The sequence below is a fragment of the Zingiber officinale genome, chromosome 4A (assembly GCF_018446385.1).
Source record: "Zingiber officinale cultivar Zhangliang chromosome 4A, Zo_v1.1, whole genome shotgun sequence".
Taxonomy (NCBI): Eukaryota; Viridiplantae; Streptophyta; class Magnoliopsida; order Zingiberales; family Zingiberaceae; genus Zingiber; species Zingiber officinale.
The window spans coordinates 11,989,984-12,009,055 of NC_055992.1; the positions used below are offsets into that span (position 1 = coordinate 11,989,984).

The window sequence follows — 19,072 nt, forward strand, 5'->3', positions numbered from 1 at the left end:
GTGCACAGCGGAAAACAAAGGATACAACCACGAATACAAATATGATAGCTAAATACAAAGGAAGAGATGCAAACCGCTAACACGTTCGTTTACGTGGTTCGGAGATAACTTGCTCCTACTCCACGGCGTGTCCGTAAGGTGGACGATCCCTCAATCCGTCGGTGGATTAGTCCCCGGAAAACCTCCGGCTAGCTCAAGCTCCTTGTCGGTGGAGAAACCTCGCCACAAACACTTGAATACAAGCACACCGATCACACGAAGGCTTGGGAGACTCTAATAGGCTTTAACCAAGTCTATTTCATCAATCATACCCAAGCATCCAGAGCTCTATTAAATAGAGCTCGAGAGGAAAACACTAAGCTGTTTTCCAGCTACCAATCGACTGGTGTATACACCAGTCGACTGGTCCTTTAAGTGAAGCTGATCGTTACCCACCGGTCGACTACTAGTCGATTGATACAGTGTATCAGTCGACTGCTATAGTGTATCAGTCGACTGCTACAGTAATCAGCCGACTGCTACAGTCCTGCTACAGTACTGCTACAATGTCGCTACAGTACTGCTACAGTGAAACCTAAAACCATAAGATTTTTCCCCGAGTACAATCACTCAGCACTCGTCCTCGCCCGCCCAACCTAGACCTAGCCTTCTAGCCTCCTCCATCAGCCTCGAGTCCCTCGGATGTCTCCCCATCCTTCACGTCTTGCCTTCTGGAGCTTCCTTCGGCCTTGTCTTTATTGTCGGGTCTTCCTTTGCCAAGAGGCTCCTCACCTCCGGGACTTCATCCATTGCCAAGTCACACTTGGACTTACGTTGCCAAGACTACATACTTGGACTTACACCGCCAAGACTCATCCTTGGACTTCCCTCCTTTGCCAAGATCACATTTGGACTTTTCTTGTTGTACCTATATCCTGCACACTCACAATGCATATCAAATAAAACTATAAACATAACTTAAACCTTTGTCCAAACATCAAAACCTAAGGCAACTAGATTGCTCCAACATTTTGCACTGTCCGGCTTCACTCACTAGGACTTTCACCTAGCCTCACTCACTAGGGTTTTCACAACTATCCGACTTCACTCATCGGGACTTTTCCACTGTCCGACTTTACTCACTAGGACTTTCACCTGCCTAGCTTCACTCATTAAGTATTTCACATAACTTCACTCATCAGGATTTTCCCTTGCTTAACATCCAAGTAGGACTTTCCCAATTAAGTATCCGGTCAACCTTAACCTACTTAACTCTTCTTCACATCAAATTGGTCAGTCCTTGACCAAAGGGGAATTGTATCAACAATCTCCCCAATCGGACAATTGCATCTGCAATCTTCATGTATTGTCAAACATCGAAACTCAAACATCAAAACTCAATTTTGAACTGACTCAAGCTTAGTCAACCTGGTCAACCTGACCCAGAGAATATTGTACCGACAAGATATTGCTACAATTTATAAGGGGTCGAAGCTCAACAAAAATTAAAAAAATGTGGGATCGATGCGTGCTAGAGGGGAGTGAATAACGCTCGTGGCTATTTCACCTTTCTTTTCGAAAAGCACATAATGAAACATAGTGGAAGATAAAAACACAATCGCAAACACAAGTAGGATTTATTTGGTTTGGAGCCTGTGACGACTCATACTCCAAGACTTGTGATGGTTGATCGTTTTCGTTAGACAATCACTATAAGTTTGAGAAATCTTTACAGAGATAGCAATTACAAGTATTGAAATTAGCAATAAAATTTACCGACAACAAAGGATTAGCAGTTGTTTGTCGATTATCGGAGCAGCGTTTGGACGTTGTCGAATCGTCTCGGAGCAGCGCACAAGAGAGTAAAAGTTGTTCAGTTTTAGTGATTCAAAGTGCTGGTCGAGACTCCTTTTTATAGTAAAATCGAGTTTGATCAAATCCACTAATCTCAGGATCAGGTTTGACTTAAAGCTTATCGGTCGACTGATCTAGTTGTTCTGTCGACCAAACCTGTTGAACTCGCCCGACTTCCCATCCAAATGCTGCCGCTTAGGATAAGTCTTCGTTCAATGGACAGATTCTGTCGTTCAATCGACCGATCCCACTTTCCTTGCTGGCTTATATGTAAAATGTTAGTTTCCTGCAAAACAAAGTTAGAGAAATAGGCAAATAATATAAAATCTAACTTTTACAGTCTTCAGACTGTCCGGTTCTGACTTTTAAATTTCCCAGAAACCCTAGGTCGAACCGACGCCTACTGTTCCCTTTTCGAAAAACGCGTCTTTACCTACTCCTCTTAGGAAAAATTATCTTTTGCCAGACCGGTCCTCCAGACCGTCTAGACTTTTGCTCAGTATCCGAGACTTCAGGACTTCATGTTGAACGCCTGCTCCACGACCCGTCCAGACTTTCACCTGGTCCGTAACCCCCAAGATGTTCAGCTAGAGTCCTCAACTCTAGAATTTCGCCCAAAGTCCTCGACCTGCCAAGACTTCGCCCAGTCTCCTAGACCAGGACTTTGTTGTCTAACCGCAGCTAGGACTTCCCATAACCTAAGGTTATCTCCCCCTATGAGCTAGGGTTACCTCGCCCTAGAGTTTTCTATTTGCCTATAATCCATTAGGATTTTCCTGTAAACTCATTCATACTTGTTAGATAACAAAATAACTTAACTTTTAAAACGTTTGTCATTATTAAAACACATGCTTGATCGCCTGCTGCTCCTTGTACTATCAAAAAACTACTCTCTTCATAATGGTCAGCTAATTTATCTCCTCATATATGACTGTGAGATCAACTATTTGAGGCTGTTGGATGGTGGATTTTATTTTTTTTCTATAATATATAGTTGATAGTACGGTAACGATGAAGTATTATAATTGGGATGAGATTTTGGATTATATTCGGGTTTATAATTGGGTTGATATTTTGGATTATAGTCGCGTTTGGATTGAATTCGGATTAGAATTTTTTATAATTTTTTTTTCTGTCCCGAACCGAATCGGACCCGAACCGTACCCCTACCTAAACCGCGAGAGCGTTCCTCTTGCCCTCCTCCCTCAATCTACGCTCTCCTCTTTCTCAACAGGTAGTCTCCCTTCCTCCTTCTCCCTTCCTCTTCCCCGATCAGTGCAACAGGCATTAGGATTCCTCGTACACTCGACGCGAAGCAATGGTGATTTCTCCTCCATTCGACGCGAAGCAACGACCATTCCTCTCCCGTTCAAGGTGAGTGGTTGTTTCTCCTCTATTCGACTCTCGACGCGACGCTGCGGCCATGCCTCCTCCGTTCAACGCGAAGCAGTGGTCGTTTCCCCTCTAGAGGCCAAGAAGTCGGAGCCCTCTTCCTCCTCCCTTCAGTAAGAAACCCTAGCATATCGCATCTAACGGCATGCTCTTATCCCTATTTCTTTGTTGTGAGCAACCTCTGTTTCATGGTATGTAGCGTGTTTTTATAATATTGAGGCATTTAAGAACACTTTTGGAAATATGAATTAATAAAATTTCTTGCTACCAAAGAGCTGGTGTGGTTTATGGCCTCTACTCTTTTGGCATTACCTGTTTTCCTAGTATACCAACTTTTTTCAGATATGATCTTTAGAGATGGATTTTTTTCCGTCTTGAAGTCCTATTTTCTTGTAGTGAATCATCCTAACAAAAGCTTTTAATCACCTCACTTATTTTGGCTAACCAACCAAAAGTGCTTAGTTAATCAAATTGTCCACTATCCAAATATTTGGCACTTTGTTTGATCTACTAAAATTTGCATAACTTCCAACAAAAGGTTTTCTAGTAATTAACCAACAACAAGCCTTGAGTAGATCAACTTGTATATCTAAAGTAAAGCATTAAGTAAGGTTATCTAAAATCTTTCTCTACATGAAAATGCGCTGTAGGTTAGCAAGTCTGTCTTAGAATTAATAATTGCCAACCTAAAAGATACATTATAGTCATTTATGTTCAGGTTGATATAGTGATCCTTAAGTTTGATGTATCATCTAGGTATACTCTCTACGTAACTCCATGCTCTCTCTTGATAACCAATTAAACTTGAGCACTTCTCCAACAATTTCCCCATTAGTACTAATAATCCTAGAAACTCACAAGAAAATCATCTTCCACTAACTTAACGCATTTGCCAAATATTAAAACCCATAAATAACCCCTAATCACAAGGAAGAAACATGTTGGTGCAACATTACTCCCAAGTAGTTGGGTTCGATTAGGATATATTTAGTAAAATATTTAAGTTAGGTTGATTTTTGTTTCCAATGTGTGCTTTATAGCTCAAAGGTTAAACATGGAGATAGATATTACCATGGTTTGGAATTGACAATTTAATAGTTTAGAATTGTTAGTTCAGCGGTTCAAAAAATCTCTATAGAGGATCATGATGATTAGGTGGGGATCAAACATCCATGTTTCTAAAAGATTTCACAAATACTTTCTCAAAAGTGTTAGCTTTGTTATTTGAATAGAATACAGTGGAAATAAAGAAAGAAACAAACAAACCATCACACCAGATTTGACATGGTTCACAATCCCCCATGACCTACAATGTTCATGACTTAGATTGTGGAAACAACCACTAAGAATTTCTCCTCCTCATTTACAATAAAGCACAAATAACACAAGAAGAAGAATATAATGACCATAGGGATTAGCTTAAGATTATTTAGGAATGTTAGCCTTCAATCCCGCTCTATCTTCTCCTTTTATAAACATTGATTTGTTGCTGTTGTCCAATACCCAACAGCCGACTACCCATTTACCTCCAATTGACTAGTCATACTAGTGGTCAATAAATCAGATTGTTGCTCTGTCAATAGCCTCTGACAATCTAGATCATGTATAAGCAGTCGATTGAAATATTCCAATAGTGAATTAATCCATGATCAGTCAACTCACCAATTGACTCACTCACGAAATCAAATATTTTATTCATTGGCCATAACCCCAGACTACATTAGTTAACTAGACGAGCAATCGACTCACATACCACAAATTGGTCTTAACCTAAAATTTTCCTCATTTGAGGTTTGGGGTTTAGTAGTCTACTGATCAAGTCTTATCAATCAACTAGACTAGATAACTATGAATAGAGAACTTATTCTATTTGATTGTTAAGTACCCAACTCAACCTTCAATTAACTAGTATCACATACCAGTCGCTTGGTGCACATGACTCGACCCCTGTAAAGTTGAGTATGTCTATATTGACACTTGTCCTAGGATATAATCTCTCATCTCCCTTAAGTTTACCTTAACCTCGAAGCTCTCTTCCTTCAGCCCCACATCCTTTAGTTGGAGGGACCAACCTGATCTTGAGTTATGCGACATTTTTGGCTAAATAAAATGAATTTATTGTAATAAGTAAACGAGCATTGAAAGAAAGAGAGGCTTTCCAGTCAATACTGAGGCATCTTCAAGGTAAAGGCTTGGATTTGGTAGAAGACTCAAGAAGAGGAAGGGAAGGACCTGCTGGCGATGAGGTTGACCCTACAGTCACCTCTGTTTTATAGAGTTTTATCTGTCCGCGAAACTCGTCTATCGGTTGACTGATACCTTGAATGGTTAGTCACTCGAGCATGCTTTTATGGGTTCCGAGGACGTTTGACCGACCTATAAGCTGAGATCTAGGGGTGCCAATTCGAGTGGGTCGGGTGGGGTTCGGGTCAGGTTGAAGCAAGAGTATTACAAAAAATGCCCAATCTGAACCTGTCTCTAACTCGAACCAACCTGAAACTATAAACCCGAACTTGACCAACTCGAATAACCCAATCAGATTTTTTTACTATACGATATTATTTTTTTATTTTTTAACAAAATAATTAAAATAAAAATTCAAAACAAATAATAATATTTTAATTTAAACAAAAAATATTAATAAAACAAATAACTTTAAAATAAAAATAGAAGACGAACCACTTAACGTTCTCTCCAACCAATGTAATTTAGGTCAACCCAAATCCGACCAGAACCAAAAATATTTTGAGTTAGATTTCAGGTCCAACCCAAACCCTAAAACCCCAACCCTAACCCAATATTTTTCGTATCAACTCAGATCGGGTTGATGGGTCGTGTTCATTTCTGACACCCTGGTTGGTCGGTTACTTAACAGTCGTAATCAACTGATTAGTTTTTAGGGTATTGAGGGGGATCAATCAATTGAGTGCAATGTTTGGTCGATCGAAGTTAAGTAGATGGTCAACTTTTTCAAGTTTCGAGGCTTTATCGGTCGACCCAACTTGCTGTATCGGTCGACCGAATGGGTTGCGTCAATCGACGGTCAAACTTTAACCTTTACTGTTTGTTAGGTCGGCCTATTACTATTATAGTAGACACAGTCGACGCTCAAACTTTAACCATTACTGATTGTTAGGTCGGCCTATTACTATTAGATAAGGTCAATTTTGTCCTATATGGCAAATGACTTTAGTCAATCATCAGAGTCTCTTTTGGTCGCCCTAAAAATACTTTCCAATCGATCTAAAATTAATTTTCAAAAAAATATTTTTAATCCTTTTATTTAACTCAAACTATATTAATTAACCATCAAGTCTAGCTTTGAGTTAGTCACTGTAGTAATTAGTTTTGATTTATATCCCTTATTTTATGTTGATGCACTGATCTACATCTAGAACCAAGGATTGGACCTAACATCTCATGCTCATCTACGTGGTTTAATGCAAAACAACTAATAAGTGTTTGTGAGATACAAAAGGCTGCTTAAATCTATATGTGCATAAATTCTAAGGTAAGACATGGGCTAGTTCCATTTTGTATATATATGAATAATAAAATATAAATTAATAGGAGTAAAATCTATTCTAATTAAATATATTGGCAAAAATTGAGTATTTTTACTATTCAAACATGGTAGTCTTATTAGTTTTGTGAGATGGTTTTTTAAATTTTATGGTAGTCTTATTAGTTTTGTGAGATTGTTTTTTAAATTTTACTTGATTAGGATCAAATTTGATTTGGGAAGGATGTTTGACCTTGGGTTAGGTTCAGGTTTAGCATTGAATCAGTTAAGTGGACATTTCTTAAATTACCTTCCATGTCGTGGCGAGATTCAATGTCTTCTTTATCGGATCTATGACCACATCCTTAGACAAAGTTAATAGAAGAAATTGCACATATGACCAGTTTAGGACAAAATCTTGTTCTAACTAGTTTAGGATGTGGTGAGTTAGCTTCAGCTAGTTTTAGTGCAGTCTACGTGTACCCTTGTAAATAATAGGGAGTGCTTGTTGCTGAAGAGCTTGCCGCTCGCAAAGATATTGAACAAAGAGGAAGACCTTGTCTCCTCTAGACTAGTGTAAAAAGCAACGCCCTTAGGAAGACGATGCACTCAATAGAGGTGGAGTCAGTGAATTTGCAAGGGATTTAGGAACAACGGGATACAATGATTATTTTATTCAAATTATTGTTAAAAAAGAAAAAGTTAAAAATAAATAAAAAATAATTTTAATTGAGACAATGAAAACCTTTACATTTTACTTAAGCACAAACTCAACTTTCACAAACATTTAAATCATGCAACATACTTTTAAATTTATCAAATCACGCACCTATTTTCCAAAATACTAATTTGTCTTTATGTGTATTTGTACACATGCTCATCAGGTTGGTCCGAGCCACCAAAGTATATTTAAAATTTTAAAAAATATTCACATTTTATAGGGTTTTGAAACTAATATTTTTCTCCTTCAAAAACAATGAAGTTTTTTTTCAAAAACTCAATCGATTTTAGTCGAAACTTACTAATAGACTTAAGATTATTGTTTTTTTTTTTTTTTGCAGTCCGGTGCACGAAGCTTCCACTATGCGGGGTCCCGGGGAAGGATCCATTGTACGCAGCCTTACCCTGCTTTTTGCAAGAGGCTGTTTCCAGGATTCGAACCCGTGACCTTTTGGTCACAAAGCAACAACTTTACCGTTGTGTAAGGTTCCCCTTCTAGACTTAAGATTATTGTATTCAATTCAAATCGATCAATGCATTGCTAAGAGTCTCTTAAGAGTAACCATGCTCTCAAAGCTTAGTTTTACACTTGGTATAGGCTACTATGAGTTTCTGAAATTTATATAACTTTGAGTAAATTTGGCATAAATTCATTAGTGGACTTAGGCTATTATATTCTCTCAACAATAACTCTAATCTATTCTTGAGACTCTTTTGACTCTAACTGTTGAAAAATTTAGATTTTAGATATTGTACTTCTATGGGTGAGTTTTTATCAAAATTCATTGATGGACTTAACTTATCAAATTCAATCCAAACTAAGGTCAATGCATTCCTAGAAGTTTTCTGATTGTAACCATGTAGCTTGATTTTAAGTAAATTTAACACAAACTCACTATTAAAGTTAGGCCTATCGTATTCACTCAACAACAATACCAATTTTTTCTTGAGACTCTCGTGACTTCCACTATGTTGAAAAATTCAAATTTTGAACTTTGCACGACTATTAGTAAATTTTGATCCAAACTCACTAATGCATTTAGGCTTATTAGATTCAATCCAAACTAGGACCAATCCATTCCTAAAAATCTTTTGAGTGCAACCATTTTCTCCGACCTTGTTTTCACACCTTGAATAGGCTATTGTGAATTTCTTAAACTTCTACCGTCTTAAGTAAATTTGACGCAAACTCACTTTTGATTTAGGTCTATCATATTCACTCAATAATAATATTAATGTCTTCTTAAGACTTCCTTGACTCTAACAAGATGATTGAAAATTTAGATTTTGGGCAATGTATGACCATCAATAAGTTTTGCCGAAAACTCACTTATAAACGTAGGCTTATCTGATTAAATCCAAAGTAGGAACAATGCATTCTTAAGAGTCTTTTGAGTGTAACCATAATCTCTTACTTTGATTTCACACCTTGAATAGGCCATTATGAGTTTTTGAAATTTATACAACCTTAGTAAATTTTACACAAACTCACTATGGACTTAGGCCTATTATATTCACTCGATAACTACACTAATGCATTACTAAGACTCCCTTGATTCTAACCATATTCGAATTTCCAAATTTTTGATATTATACAACCATCCTTGAGTTTTGGCTAAAACTCAATGATAGACTTAGGCTTATCAAATTTAATCCGAACTAGGACCAATACCTTCCTAAGAGTCCTGAATATAATGATAGCCTCCAACCTTGATTTCAAACACTAGATAGGTTGTTGTGAATTTTTGAAATTTATACAGGCTTTAGTCAATTTGGCATAAACTCACTATTGGACTTAAGTCTATCATATTCACTCAATAATAGTACCAATGGGTTCCTAAGACTCTTCTAACTCCAAGCATATTGAAAATTTTTAATTTTAGACATTGTACTACCATAATTGACTTTTAACTAAAACTAATTAATGAACTCATTAGTAATTTGGTCAAAACCAACTAATGGACTTAGTGTTATCAGATTCAACCCGAATTGAAATCAATGTATTCTTGGGACTCTATTGAGTGTAACAATGCCCTCCAACCTTGGTACCACGCTTTATTTATCCTGTTGTGAGTGTTTTAACAAAAAATTATCAAAAAATCATTGATAGCTGACCTCACCTCGTGGGATAAGACTTGGTGTTAGTGTATCAAAAAGTCAATGACGAACTTAGGCTTATCATGTTCACTCAACATTAACACCTATGCATTTCTGAGACTCGTGACTCGACCATGTTTAAAATTTCTAAATTTATCTCATACATCCATAGTGAGTTTTGGCCAAAACTTACTAGTATACTTACACTTATCAGATTAGATCCAAACCAAGACCAATGTATTCTTGAGACTCTCAACCATACTGTCTAATCTTGGTTTCACGCTCTATTTAACCCTGCTATGAGTTTTGAAAAAAAAAAGCTTTTTTGAAAGGAGACAAATAGTATCATCACCCTATAAAACATAACCCCATTTTCAAGATTTTCCATGTACTTTGGTGACTTAGGTGGATCAGACAAGCACATGTACAGACGAAGGGGTATTTTAGGAATGAGGTGGATGATGTAGTAAATTTGAATGTATGTTGCATGGTTGAGGTGTTTGTGAAAGTTAAGTGTGTGGAGTAAAGTGTATGGCTCAATAAAATGATGAAAATCTTTCTAAAAAAAAATTAGAATTAAAGAGAAAAAATTTATAAAAAAATAAGGCTAGTCCCCCACCCCCTATTCTCATTTAGCTTCTTTCATCATCTAATTTATCTAATTTTGTACTCCTTGTTCATCACACACCCCACCCCATATTGCTCTTCCGCCTTTTCTTTCTTCCCAACTAGATAGGAACCCCCCAAACAACCACTTTCAAGAAAGTGGCCTCTCTTCATCATGATGTCTAGTGACTCTTCATCATGTGCCACTCACTGTTCTGCAATAAACAAAACCCTGAATTTATTCAACATTCTCCCCAAAACACACTAGAGAAACAATAAATTTTCAGCAGCATTTGCACAAACAACATTCAACAAACCCCCAGCAGAAAAATAAACAGAAATTTATTCTAGCAACAAGAATTTCAGCAAGAGATGTTTTAAACAAAAAAAATCACCAAATCAAGAACAAAATCACCCAAACTAAAGAGGAACAGAAGAATAAAAATGTTACAGGAATATGTCGATGGGGCTTCTTGGGCAGTAACATCGAGCTTGAGCTGCTTCAATTGTTTCACGACCCTCATGATCAAGGGTCTGGTTCCGATGTTGTTAGGGTTTCGTGGATCGAGAGGAGCGCGGTGGAGAACAGTTATTAGAGATTAAAACCAAAAAATTCTAAAGGCAAAAAAAAGGGCCACTTTTATTGAAATAGTAAAAGACATTTTTTCATTAATTATTAAAACAACATCACAATTTATTTTTATTATTTAAATTATTCTTTCTTGATTACTTCAACTATATAAAAATTAAATTGCATATACATATATATTCTCAGATTTTCATGTTTGTAAAGCTTTTGATTAAAACTATTTCATTGTTTTGTAACCTCCATTTCTATGGCTCTGCCAAGTTGCCGTTAATTTCTTAGCAGATTGTTCTAATTCTTTCTCGTTATCGTCATATGTGGCTGTTTGTTTATATAAAAAAAGCAATATAAAGCAATTAATATTGCTGAAAGTTCTTGCAATTAATATATGTGATTACTAGATCTTGGAAATATGAAAGTTCTCGAAGCCAGTCATACAACCTAAGAAGAATTCATTGCCAAAGAAGAATTTGTTTCTAGTTTTCCTGCTTCTTATATCAAAATAGATTGATTTATTAAATTGGTAAGATGAGCCCCTTTACTTTGAAGATGGAATTATCTGATTGCAGTTTTGATAGTAAGAGAAGGAAACATTTGCTTTGAAGGGAACACCGAATCAGATGCAGAAATTAGGAGACTTTAAGCTTCCTCAGTTCTTCAACTACCCGCCCTTCTTCACGTAATGTTTCTCCCTAAAACTTTCAAGTGGTTTGTTTTCAAGTTTCTAAAAGTTGAAATAAACCGACTTATGCAAATTAATAGCAATCATAGATATTGATGGATTTTGCTATGTTATGTGTATTTTGTTTTAAGTTGATTTATTCAAGTTAGATTGTTATCAATTCCTAATGTAGAATATTCCCATTTCTATGTTTCAGTAGTTATTTTCTTTAAAACAACAAAAAAGTGTGATCATTCGACAACCCTATAGTTGTGTTTCAAGAGAGTATCATTTCAATGCATGGCGTTATTAATTCTCTAATCTCACTCTATTAGAATAACCTAATTGCCTAATATTGGGGTTGTGCGATGCTTTGTTATATCTAATTGCCATCTAGATCCAACAGATTGATAACAATCTTTTGTGAAATTGTCATAGGATAAAAGCTAATATGTTACCTTCAATTGCCTTCAAATATTTAGGATCTGATAATTGCAAAACATATTGCTAGGGTGGACACCAACCACTTGAAAATGATGTTAGGACCAAAAGAATTCACATATCCATAATGGTATGATATTGTTTACTTTGGGCCTAAGCTCTTATTGATTTATTTTTGGGCTCTACCCAAAATATCTCATACCAATGGAGATATCTTTTATCTTTTTAAACCCATGATCTTTTCCATGTTTTTCCAATGTGGGACCTTAATTGTATTCCCAACCATCCTCCCCTCAAACGAAGGATTACCATTACTCTCATGGTCCGGGTTCAGGCCTCTCCTCAAGTATCTCTTACCTGTTCTGGGTCTCCCCGCAAGCATCCAGTCACTCTTGACTTGTGTCGGGCCTTCCTCAAGCATCCAGTCACTCTTGACTTGTGTCGGGCCTTCCTCAAGCATCTGGTCACTCTTGACCTGCTCCGGACCTCCCCGCAAGCATCCGGTCACTCTTGACCTGCTCTGGGCCCCTCCTTAACTTCGTTCAAGGTCACCCCACATGACATCTGGCTTGAACCATAGGTCTGATATCATTTGTTAGGGCCAAAAGAATTCGCACAATGACACTTTGGACCTAAGTCCTCGTGGATTTATTTTTGGGCTCTACCCAAAAGGCCTTATACCAATGAAGATATCTTTCCTCTTTTTAAACCTATGATATTTTTCATGTATTTCTAATGTGGGTCCCATTTCTCAATAAATGAAATCTAAGTAATTGAATGGAATCAAATCTAACTTTTGTAAAAAATTTGCTTTCACTTTAGTAACTCTAATAAACTGAAAACTAAATGTGAAATCAATATATATAATATACCATATACCGGTATGCTATTCCAGTTTATGCCTATGGAATTCAAAAGAAAGAGATGAATTGATGCAACACCAAATTTGAACTGTCAAACCACATAGTAACTAGGAATGAAGTGGATGAAGTGACTAAGAAAATAATCTCACAAGGAAAAACTCTCACACGATAATTAAGAGAATAATTAATATTTTATGTGTACATAAGACAAAATGGATAGGAGAGAAGTAAAGATGATAGAGAACTAGAGTTTTAAGTTATGGTATACAGAACTGAGTAAAACACAAAATGGAATAGCTATTCGTTTAAATAATTTGCTAAAATATGTAGTAAGAGTAGTTAGAAAGGGGATAAGATTATGACTCTCAAAATAGTAGTAACGAAGGAAACTATTAATGTAATTAGCATATATGCATCTTAAGTAGGATTAGATGAAGACACCAAATTAGGTTTTGGGACGGCCTAGATGTGGTATTACAAAACATTCCACCAAACAAAATGATTTTAATAGGAGTAAAAAATGATGAATATGATAGGGTACATGAGGATTAGGTTTGGAATAAAAAATAAAGAAGTGAAAATTATATTAAATTTTGTGATAGTATATGAATTTATACTAGCTAATATGTTTTTCAAAAAAGAAAAGAATACTTGATCATGTTCAAAAGTGTAAAATAATAAATTACAAATTAACGTTTTATTATTAGGAATAAAGATAGCAAGATTTGTAAAAATTATAAGTTCATTCCTTGAGAAAATTTAATTGCGATATGTGCCTCAAACATAGTATCAATAGAAGAAAAATGTGCACGACTTTTAAAATTAAATGGTGGAAGTTAAAAGATGGGAAGTAATATATATTTAAAGAGGATGAGAGTATAAGTATTAGGAGAAATACATAGCAATTTCAATATGACATGAGATAAGATGACATGAAAATTGAAAATGACAACCAAGAGAGTATTTGGTGAGTCAAAGGAGTGTGCACTGTGTAAAGAATTTTGGTAGTGGAATGAGAAAGTATAAAAGAAAGTGACAGAAAACGAATAGCCTATAAGATATTATACACTTGTAGAAATGATAAAAATTTACAAAAATATACCGTAGCCAAAAATGAGATCAAGAAAGCAATGAACAGAGCCAAGAATGAAACTACAATAATTTTTTTTTCTTTTTTTGAAATGGTGAGGTCGACAATACATGAGGAAGAGGTGCAAAAATCCAATTGGAACCCTGTTAAAGGAGAACAACCAAGGAGTCATGGACAAGAATGTTGTGGAAGCTTGAGGATGATGGGAAATGGAAGGATAACTAATACCGAAATCCAACCACTAAGCTTTGGGTATGATACCCATTGATGTAGCACTAAATTCAAACTGTCGAACCACCCAGCAGTTAGGAACAAAATTGATGGAGCAAATAAGGAGATAACTTCACACACACACACACAAAAAAATCTATTAATTCAAAGATAATTACAATACATGACTCAAGACTCCTTTTATAGAGTTAACTCAACAATAAATATAAAAATAAATATTCTGCATAAAGAAAATAGACTAATCTAATAGGATTATAATTATTCCCTATTTATTACTCCAACCAAATAACAAAAATCAAATCTCTAATTTATTGTAGATGTGCTAATCTTGAATATTTTCCAATTTAATTTCATTTGTTACGGATGTGCCAATCTTGATTTTTTTTCTCTTCTTGAAATTTTTTAATTTCTTTCCTTTTATTTCAAATGAACTGATCTTATCTTCAATTTATTTGCAAAAATTTCTTTCTTGCGATATTTGTTTCCTTGTTTGCATTATAAATATATGAAATGTGTTACTTAATCTGAACCAAACTGAAAAAGTTCAATTATATTTAATTTCTTGATCATTGGTTGATAATTTGGTTTTGGTTTGAAACATTATGTTAACTTTTGATTTGTGACTAGACTGGATTCCTTTGTTGACTTGATGGAAAACCAAATATGATGAGGAGATTGTGAGTTGAATGTTGATCCTACAAATAAAAAAGAGAGGCACGACAATAAGGGTTTCAGTGGGCACATAGTTCAAAGAGAATAAGTTTGCTCTCAAGAAAAGAGTAAGGTAGAGCATATTTACCCTGTACATGAGGGAATCCAACCTCATATGAGGCCATGAATTAGCACCTTCTTTTTTTGGCTCAATTTAACACCTTCTGTGTTGTCAATCATATACACTAGTGTATTAGTTCTTTAACTATAAAGTCTAATACTGTTTTCATTGAGCGGAGGTGACTTATTAACTGACCCTTCATTGCTGAGTTAGCCATCACAGTGACTGTGAGTTGGGTAGCAGTCTTGAATATAATATGGGAGTGAGGTTCGAAAGGGTGATTGGGTATTCCCATTTGGTGACGAGCAATCAGTCTGCTGCCCCTTCACCAGTATAAATGAGGGGTGTGTCCCTCTAGTTGTGACTTAGTCATTGATGATGCGTGCCATTGTGGCATGGGTAAGGTCCTTGGATCTGATAGATTTTCTTGGTCTGTCATGAGGTTTTTTGGGAAGATGTCCCTAAGTCCAATCTCATTTCGTGGGCTTACTCAAGATACTAACCCAATTGGCTAGGTTTTGATGGGGTTTAACCCTTAAAATAGTTTTAAAGTTGGCTTTGAACCAAGCATAAGCAAACCACGTTTATATTAGCCAAACCAAGCATGTTGCAGTGTAACCACACCTTTCTATGAACCAGCATTCCTAGGACCACACTTGCCATTGCTGAAGTTACTCTGAAAATCAAACTTTTGTAGTCCTTTTACTTGATTTATTGCACATAAGACAACTACTGAGATTGTAATTTCCTCTTAGATGTTATAACCATGTAGTAAATGGTACATGACAAATATTTTTCCTAGTAACAAAATTTATATTTCTATTCTCCTCCATATGAAAATGATTTGCTTGGTTAGGTGACTTGTATCCATACTTCGATGCAAAATGGTATGTTGCTTTCTTATGTTTAATGTTCATGTGTCAGGCCTTGCTCTTGAATAACCATTGCCAAAAATCAGAGAGACAAAACATTAGGTTATGATTTTTTTCAAAACTTTATTTGGACCATACCAGTCCAATGGGTCTGATTGCATGATATTGACAAAAATATCAGAATGGTACTTGAGACAAGCCCGTATGTGTCCATGCTTATTATTAGTCTTGTTTAAAACTTCGGCTTTTTATTAAAAGGAGTGGACACGTTTTTTTATTTATCCAAAAGAGCACCCTAGTTTTAAAACTACCAAAAAGAGCACCAAAAATAGTGGTATTCCCTTCCTGCCCCTCCCGCCAACCTCCTAAATCCCCTCTATCTCTCACCGTTTTCCAATGCATCCCCTCTCTCCATGATTAAAAAGGGCCTGATATGTTCCCATACCAGGCCGCCCACCATTGGCCTGATATTTTCCCGTATCAGGCCTACTCTGGGCTTGATATGGTCCAAGCCTAGCCTGGGCTTGATATTTTCCATATCAGGCCCAGTCTGGGCCTAATATTTTCCCATATTAGGTCCATGCATTGAAAAATAGCGTGGGATTTAAGCGGTTGGCGGGAGGGGTAGGACACTATTTTTGGTGCTCTTTTTGGTAGTTTTGAAACTAGGGCGTTTCTTTTGGTAAATAAGGAAACGTGGCCGCTCCTTTTAGTAAAAAGCCGTTAAAACTTTTGTAAGTTTGTCTTCATCTTGTTGTATGTGCAAAAAAATGAAGTAATCTTTTATAACTTGATAAAGTAAATTGTCCATGAAATGTGGCAATACTCATCTTTTTCCATTGGCTTGTATTGGCCATTATATTCAGTCTTTTGATTCCTGAATTAGCCTCATTCCCATGTCCATTTAATACTGGACTTAGTTGTTTGGGTATCAGTGCTATAATCAACAAGACCAGTAGAGTTCCTACCATCTTACATAAGTTTTTCAAGTAACCTAGTTTTTTTGGGTCATATTCAGATTGATTGAGAAGCCTTTGTTACACTCATGCAAATCAGCCTCCTTTTCACCTGAAACATACTGAATAGTTCATTGTAGATGTAAATTGAGTGAGATGTGAATATGCTAAGGGAATATTAATTGTATTTCATTGATAGTTGCTTCACTGTCTTCGTGTTGGAAGCCAATTAATTTTTAGGAGAAAGGACAAAGATGAACTAGTTTTACTCGTGTCGTTCAGCTTCTCCTATCCAAACATTTGTAGTCTTTGGCATCCCTATTCTACATAAAGTTCAAAGAGTACACTGAAAATTTGAAGAGAATGCAGTTTGGACATAGGTTTGGTTTGCTAGAGTTAGTGAATTGGTCAGCAAACTAAAAAATGGAATATATATTATGTAGCTGTGTGTGTTTTTGATGGTTTGGGACAAGACGGAATAGCTAGGGAGTACGGCCATTGTAGATTATACAATACAGTACATTGGTCGGCAATGCCTTGGACAAGTACTAAACCCAGCTATCAGTCGGTACTTGGACCAACTGAATTGGGTATACTGGATATTGATCTTAGGCCAGACCTGATACAATCATATCGACTATTATTGTACATTCTGTTGTTATTTAGTTATTTAAAAAGAGTTGTTGAAGCTTGATTATATATAAATTGAGCCTTTCCATTGATTGAGTCACAATAGCAAGATTGTTTAATGATTGTTTCATTCTATGACATACATTCTCTTGTGCCCATTTCAAAATGTTCAAATGTTCAATATGATCCATTTTTGATATATATATGGTGTCACTAGACTTTTTTTCTCATTGATTATATTGTTTCACTTAGTAAGTATAACTAGTTTCACACATATGCCTCATTGTGTCACATTTTAGTTAAATTTAATTGTTTGCATGATTGGAGATTTGTACTTTCGTATAAGAAAGTGAGTTAAATCATTATCTTCTTTCTTCCTTTAGTTTGCAGCCTGTGAAGGAAACACGTGATAATCAAGTGAAGCTATGGAAAGAGCTGATACTTAGCTACTGCAGAAGTCAAAGGATATTTGTGATAGGATTAGAAGAAGATTTGCCTCTTTTTTCTAATCCAGTAATTGAAAGTGAGTTGACATTATGCTGATTGCATATTCATTTTGTGTGCACGCTTAGCTAGACATAATGCTCTTTTTCCTTTTTTTTTTTTTTTGCTTTTACTGCATAGGAATTTGAGTGCAAAGCTCCAATTTGATATCTAATGCATCCAAATGATCTTTTTTAACAGGATAATAACAAGAAGATATTCTACATAAAGTAAAACTTGAATACATTAGAAATTAACATGGTTGTTTGCAATCATTCAATGATATGGAAGCATAATATATAAATGATGACAGACTGGAGCTCTCTCAAACAGATTTCCCTTGTTTCTGACAAACTAACTAAAAGTTTTGACAATTGGAATGTAGGATCTTTAAGCCATGAGGCAAGGGAAGTATTTCTTTCTGCTATGGTAAATGAAGGTTTGTTTTTAGTTACAGTGGAAGTTATGATGTGATTCGAATTGAATACAAAACTGTGAATTAAATATAACAATTCATGTACTAGATTTTTAAGTACATTATTCTCCGTGACTTGTTTTTTCCTTTCAGGTCGTGCAGAATGGATGGACAAAGGTCATAAGAAATGTCTTCTACTTTGGTTAAGAATCCAAGAGTGGGCTGATTATATTTTGTACTTTGTGGGTTAAGGATTGGACCTACATTACAAAGTGGAAAGAATCTTAATGGTTGCTTACTGTTGTTTATCCCTGCCCTTTTCAGGTTAAAGAAAATGGGTTTGCGGACAGTGTCATGACTATCGAAGAAATACGGTCGGGGATTGAAACTCGTGGCACTGGTAATGTCACTCTAACTTGATGAATGCATTAACTGTTTGTCCTAGAAATTTTCTGAATATCCAGCATTTATACTTAGATGAGATCTTTTGTCTGTGTTGGTTGTATTAGAACGTCAAAAAACAAAAAAGGTGAATCCTATCCATAACGATTACTCAAACTATTGATAGCTTTGCCAATCTAGCTTTACATTGCATCTTTTGCCGATAAGCTGAACTTGTGTTGGTTCTTATGCAATTGCTGAAGAGCTTGCGAGGATTGATCGTGGTTTACTCGTGCGGGCTCTGAAACTACTCGAGCAGAAAGGTAAAGTTGCAATCTTCAAGGGGACATCAACGGATGATGATGGGGTGAAGTTCTCTGCTTAATCTTAATGTGTTTTACAATCCCATTACCAATTGGTGATCATTTCCATCCACTAAGTGAACCCTGATGTAACTAAAATTTCAGCATACTTTTGTTTTTTTTTTCATGAGTGAATAATTTATACCCACATGCACATAGACCCGACCACTGTTTAGAAC

The 19,072-nt window shown here is 35.9% G+C and overlaps 1 protein-coding gene across 4 annotated transcripts; it reads left to right on the top strand.

Moving 5' to 3' along the window:
• Positions 1 to 3,015: 3,015 nt before the first annotated feature.
• On the top strand, positions 3,016 to 19,072 carry LOC121969554 (vacuolar protein sorting-associated protein 25-like). 4 transcript variants are annotated; one of them, XM_042519704.1, is made up of 7 exons: positions 3,016 to 3,338; positions 11,306 to 11,415; positions 17,636 to 17,775; positions 18,121 to 18,174; positions 18,304 to 18,392; positions 18,475 to 18,550; positions 18,795 to 19,047. In XM_042519704.1, exons 2-7 carry the CDS (start codon positions 11,357 to 11,359, stop codon positions 18,914 to 18,916), a joined length of 540 nt encoding a protein of 179 aa, XP_042375638.1. In that variant the 5' UTR covers positions 3,016 to 3,338; positions 11,306 to 11,356; the 3' UTR covers positions 18,917 to 19,047. The 4 variants fall into 4 exon arrangements, with proteins under 4 accessions (XP_042375638.1, XP_042375641.1, XP_042375639.1 ...); XM_042519705.1 differs by lacking the exon at positions 3,016 to 3,338 and adding an exon at positions 7,869 to 7,928; XM_042519706.1 differs by lacking the exon at positions 3,016 to 3,338 and adding an exon at positions 7,872 to 7,933.

Excerpts from the sequence above, each read along its gene's own strand:
- LOC121969554 (XM_042519704.1), top strand. The coding sequence starts at position 11,357 with ATGCAGAAATTAGGAGACTTTAAGCTTCCTCAGTTCTTCAACTACCCG. Across the intron at positions 17,776-18,120 it reads TTCTAATCCAGTAATTGAAA|GATCTTTAAGCCATGAGGCA; the intron begins GTGAGTTGACAT and ends ATTGGAATGTAG. Across the intron at positions 18,175-18,303 it reads TTCTGCTATGGTAAATGAAG|GTCGTGCAGAATGGATGGAC; the intron begins GTTTGTTTTTAG and ends TTTTCCTTTCAG.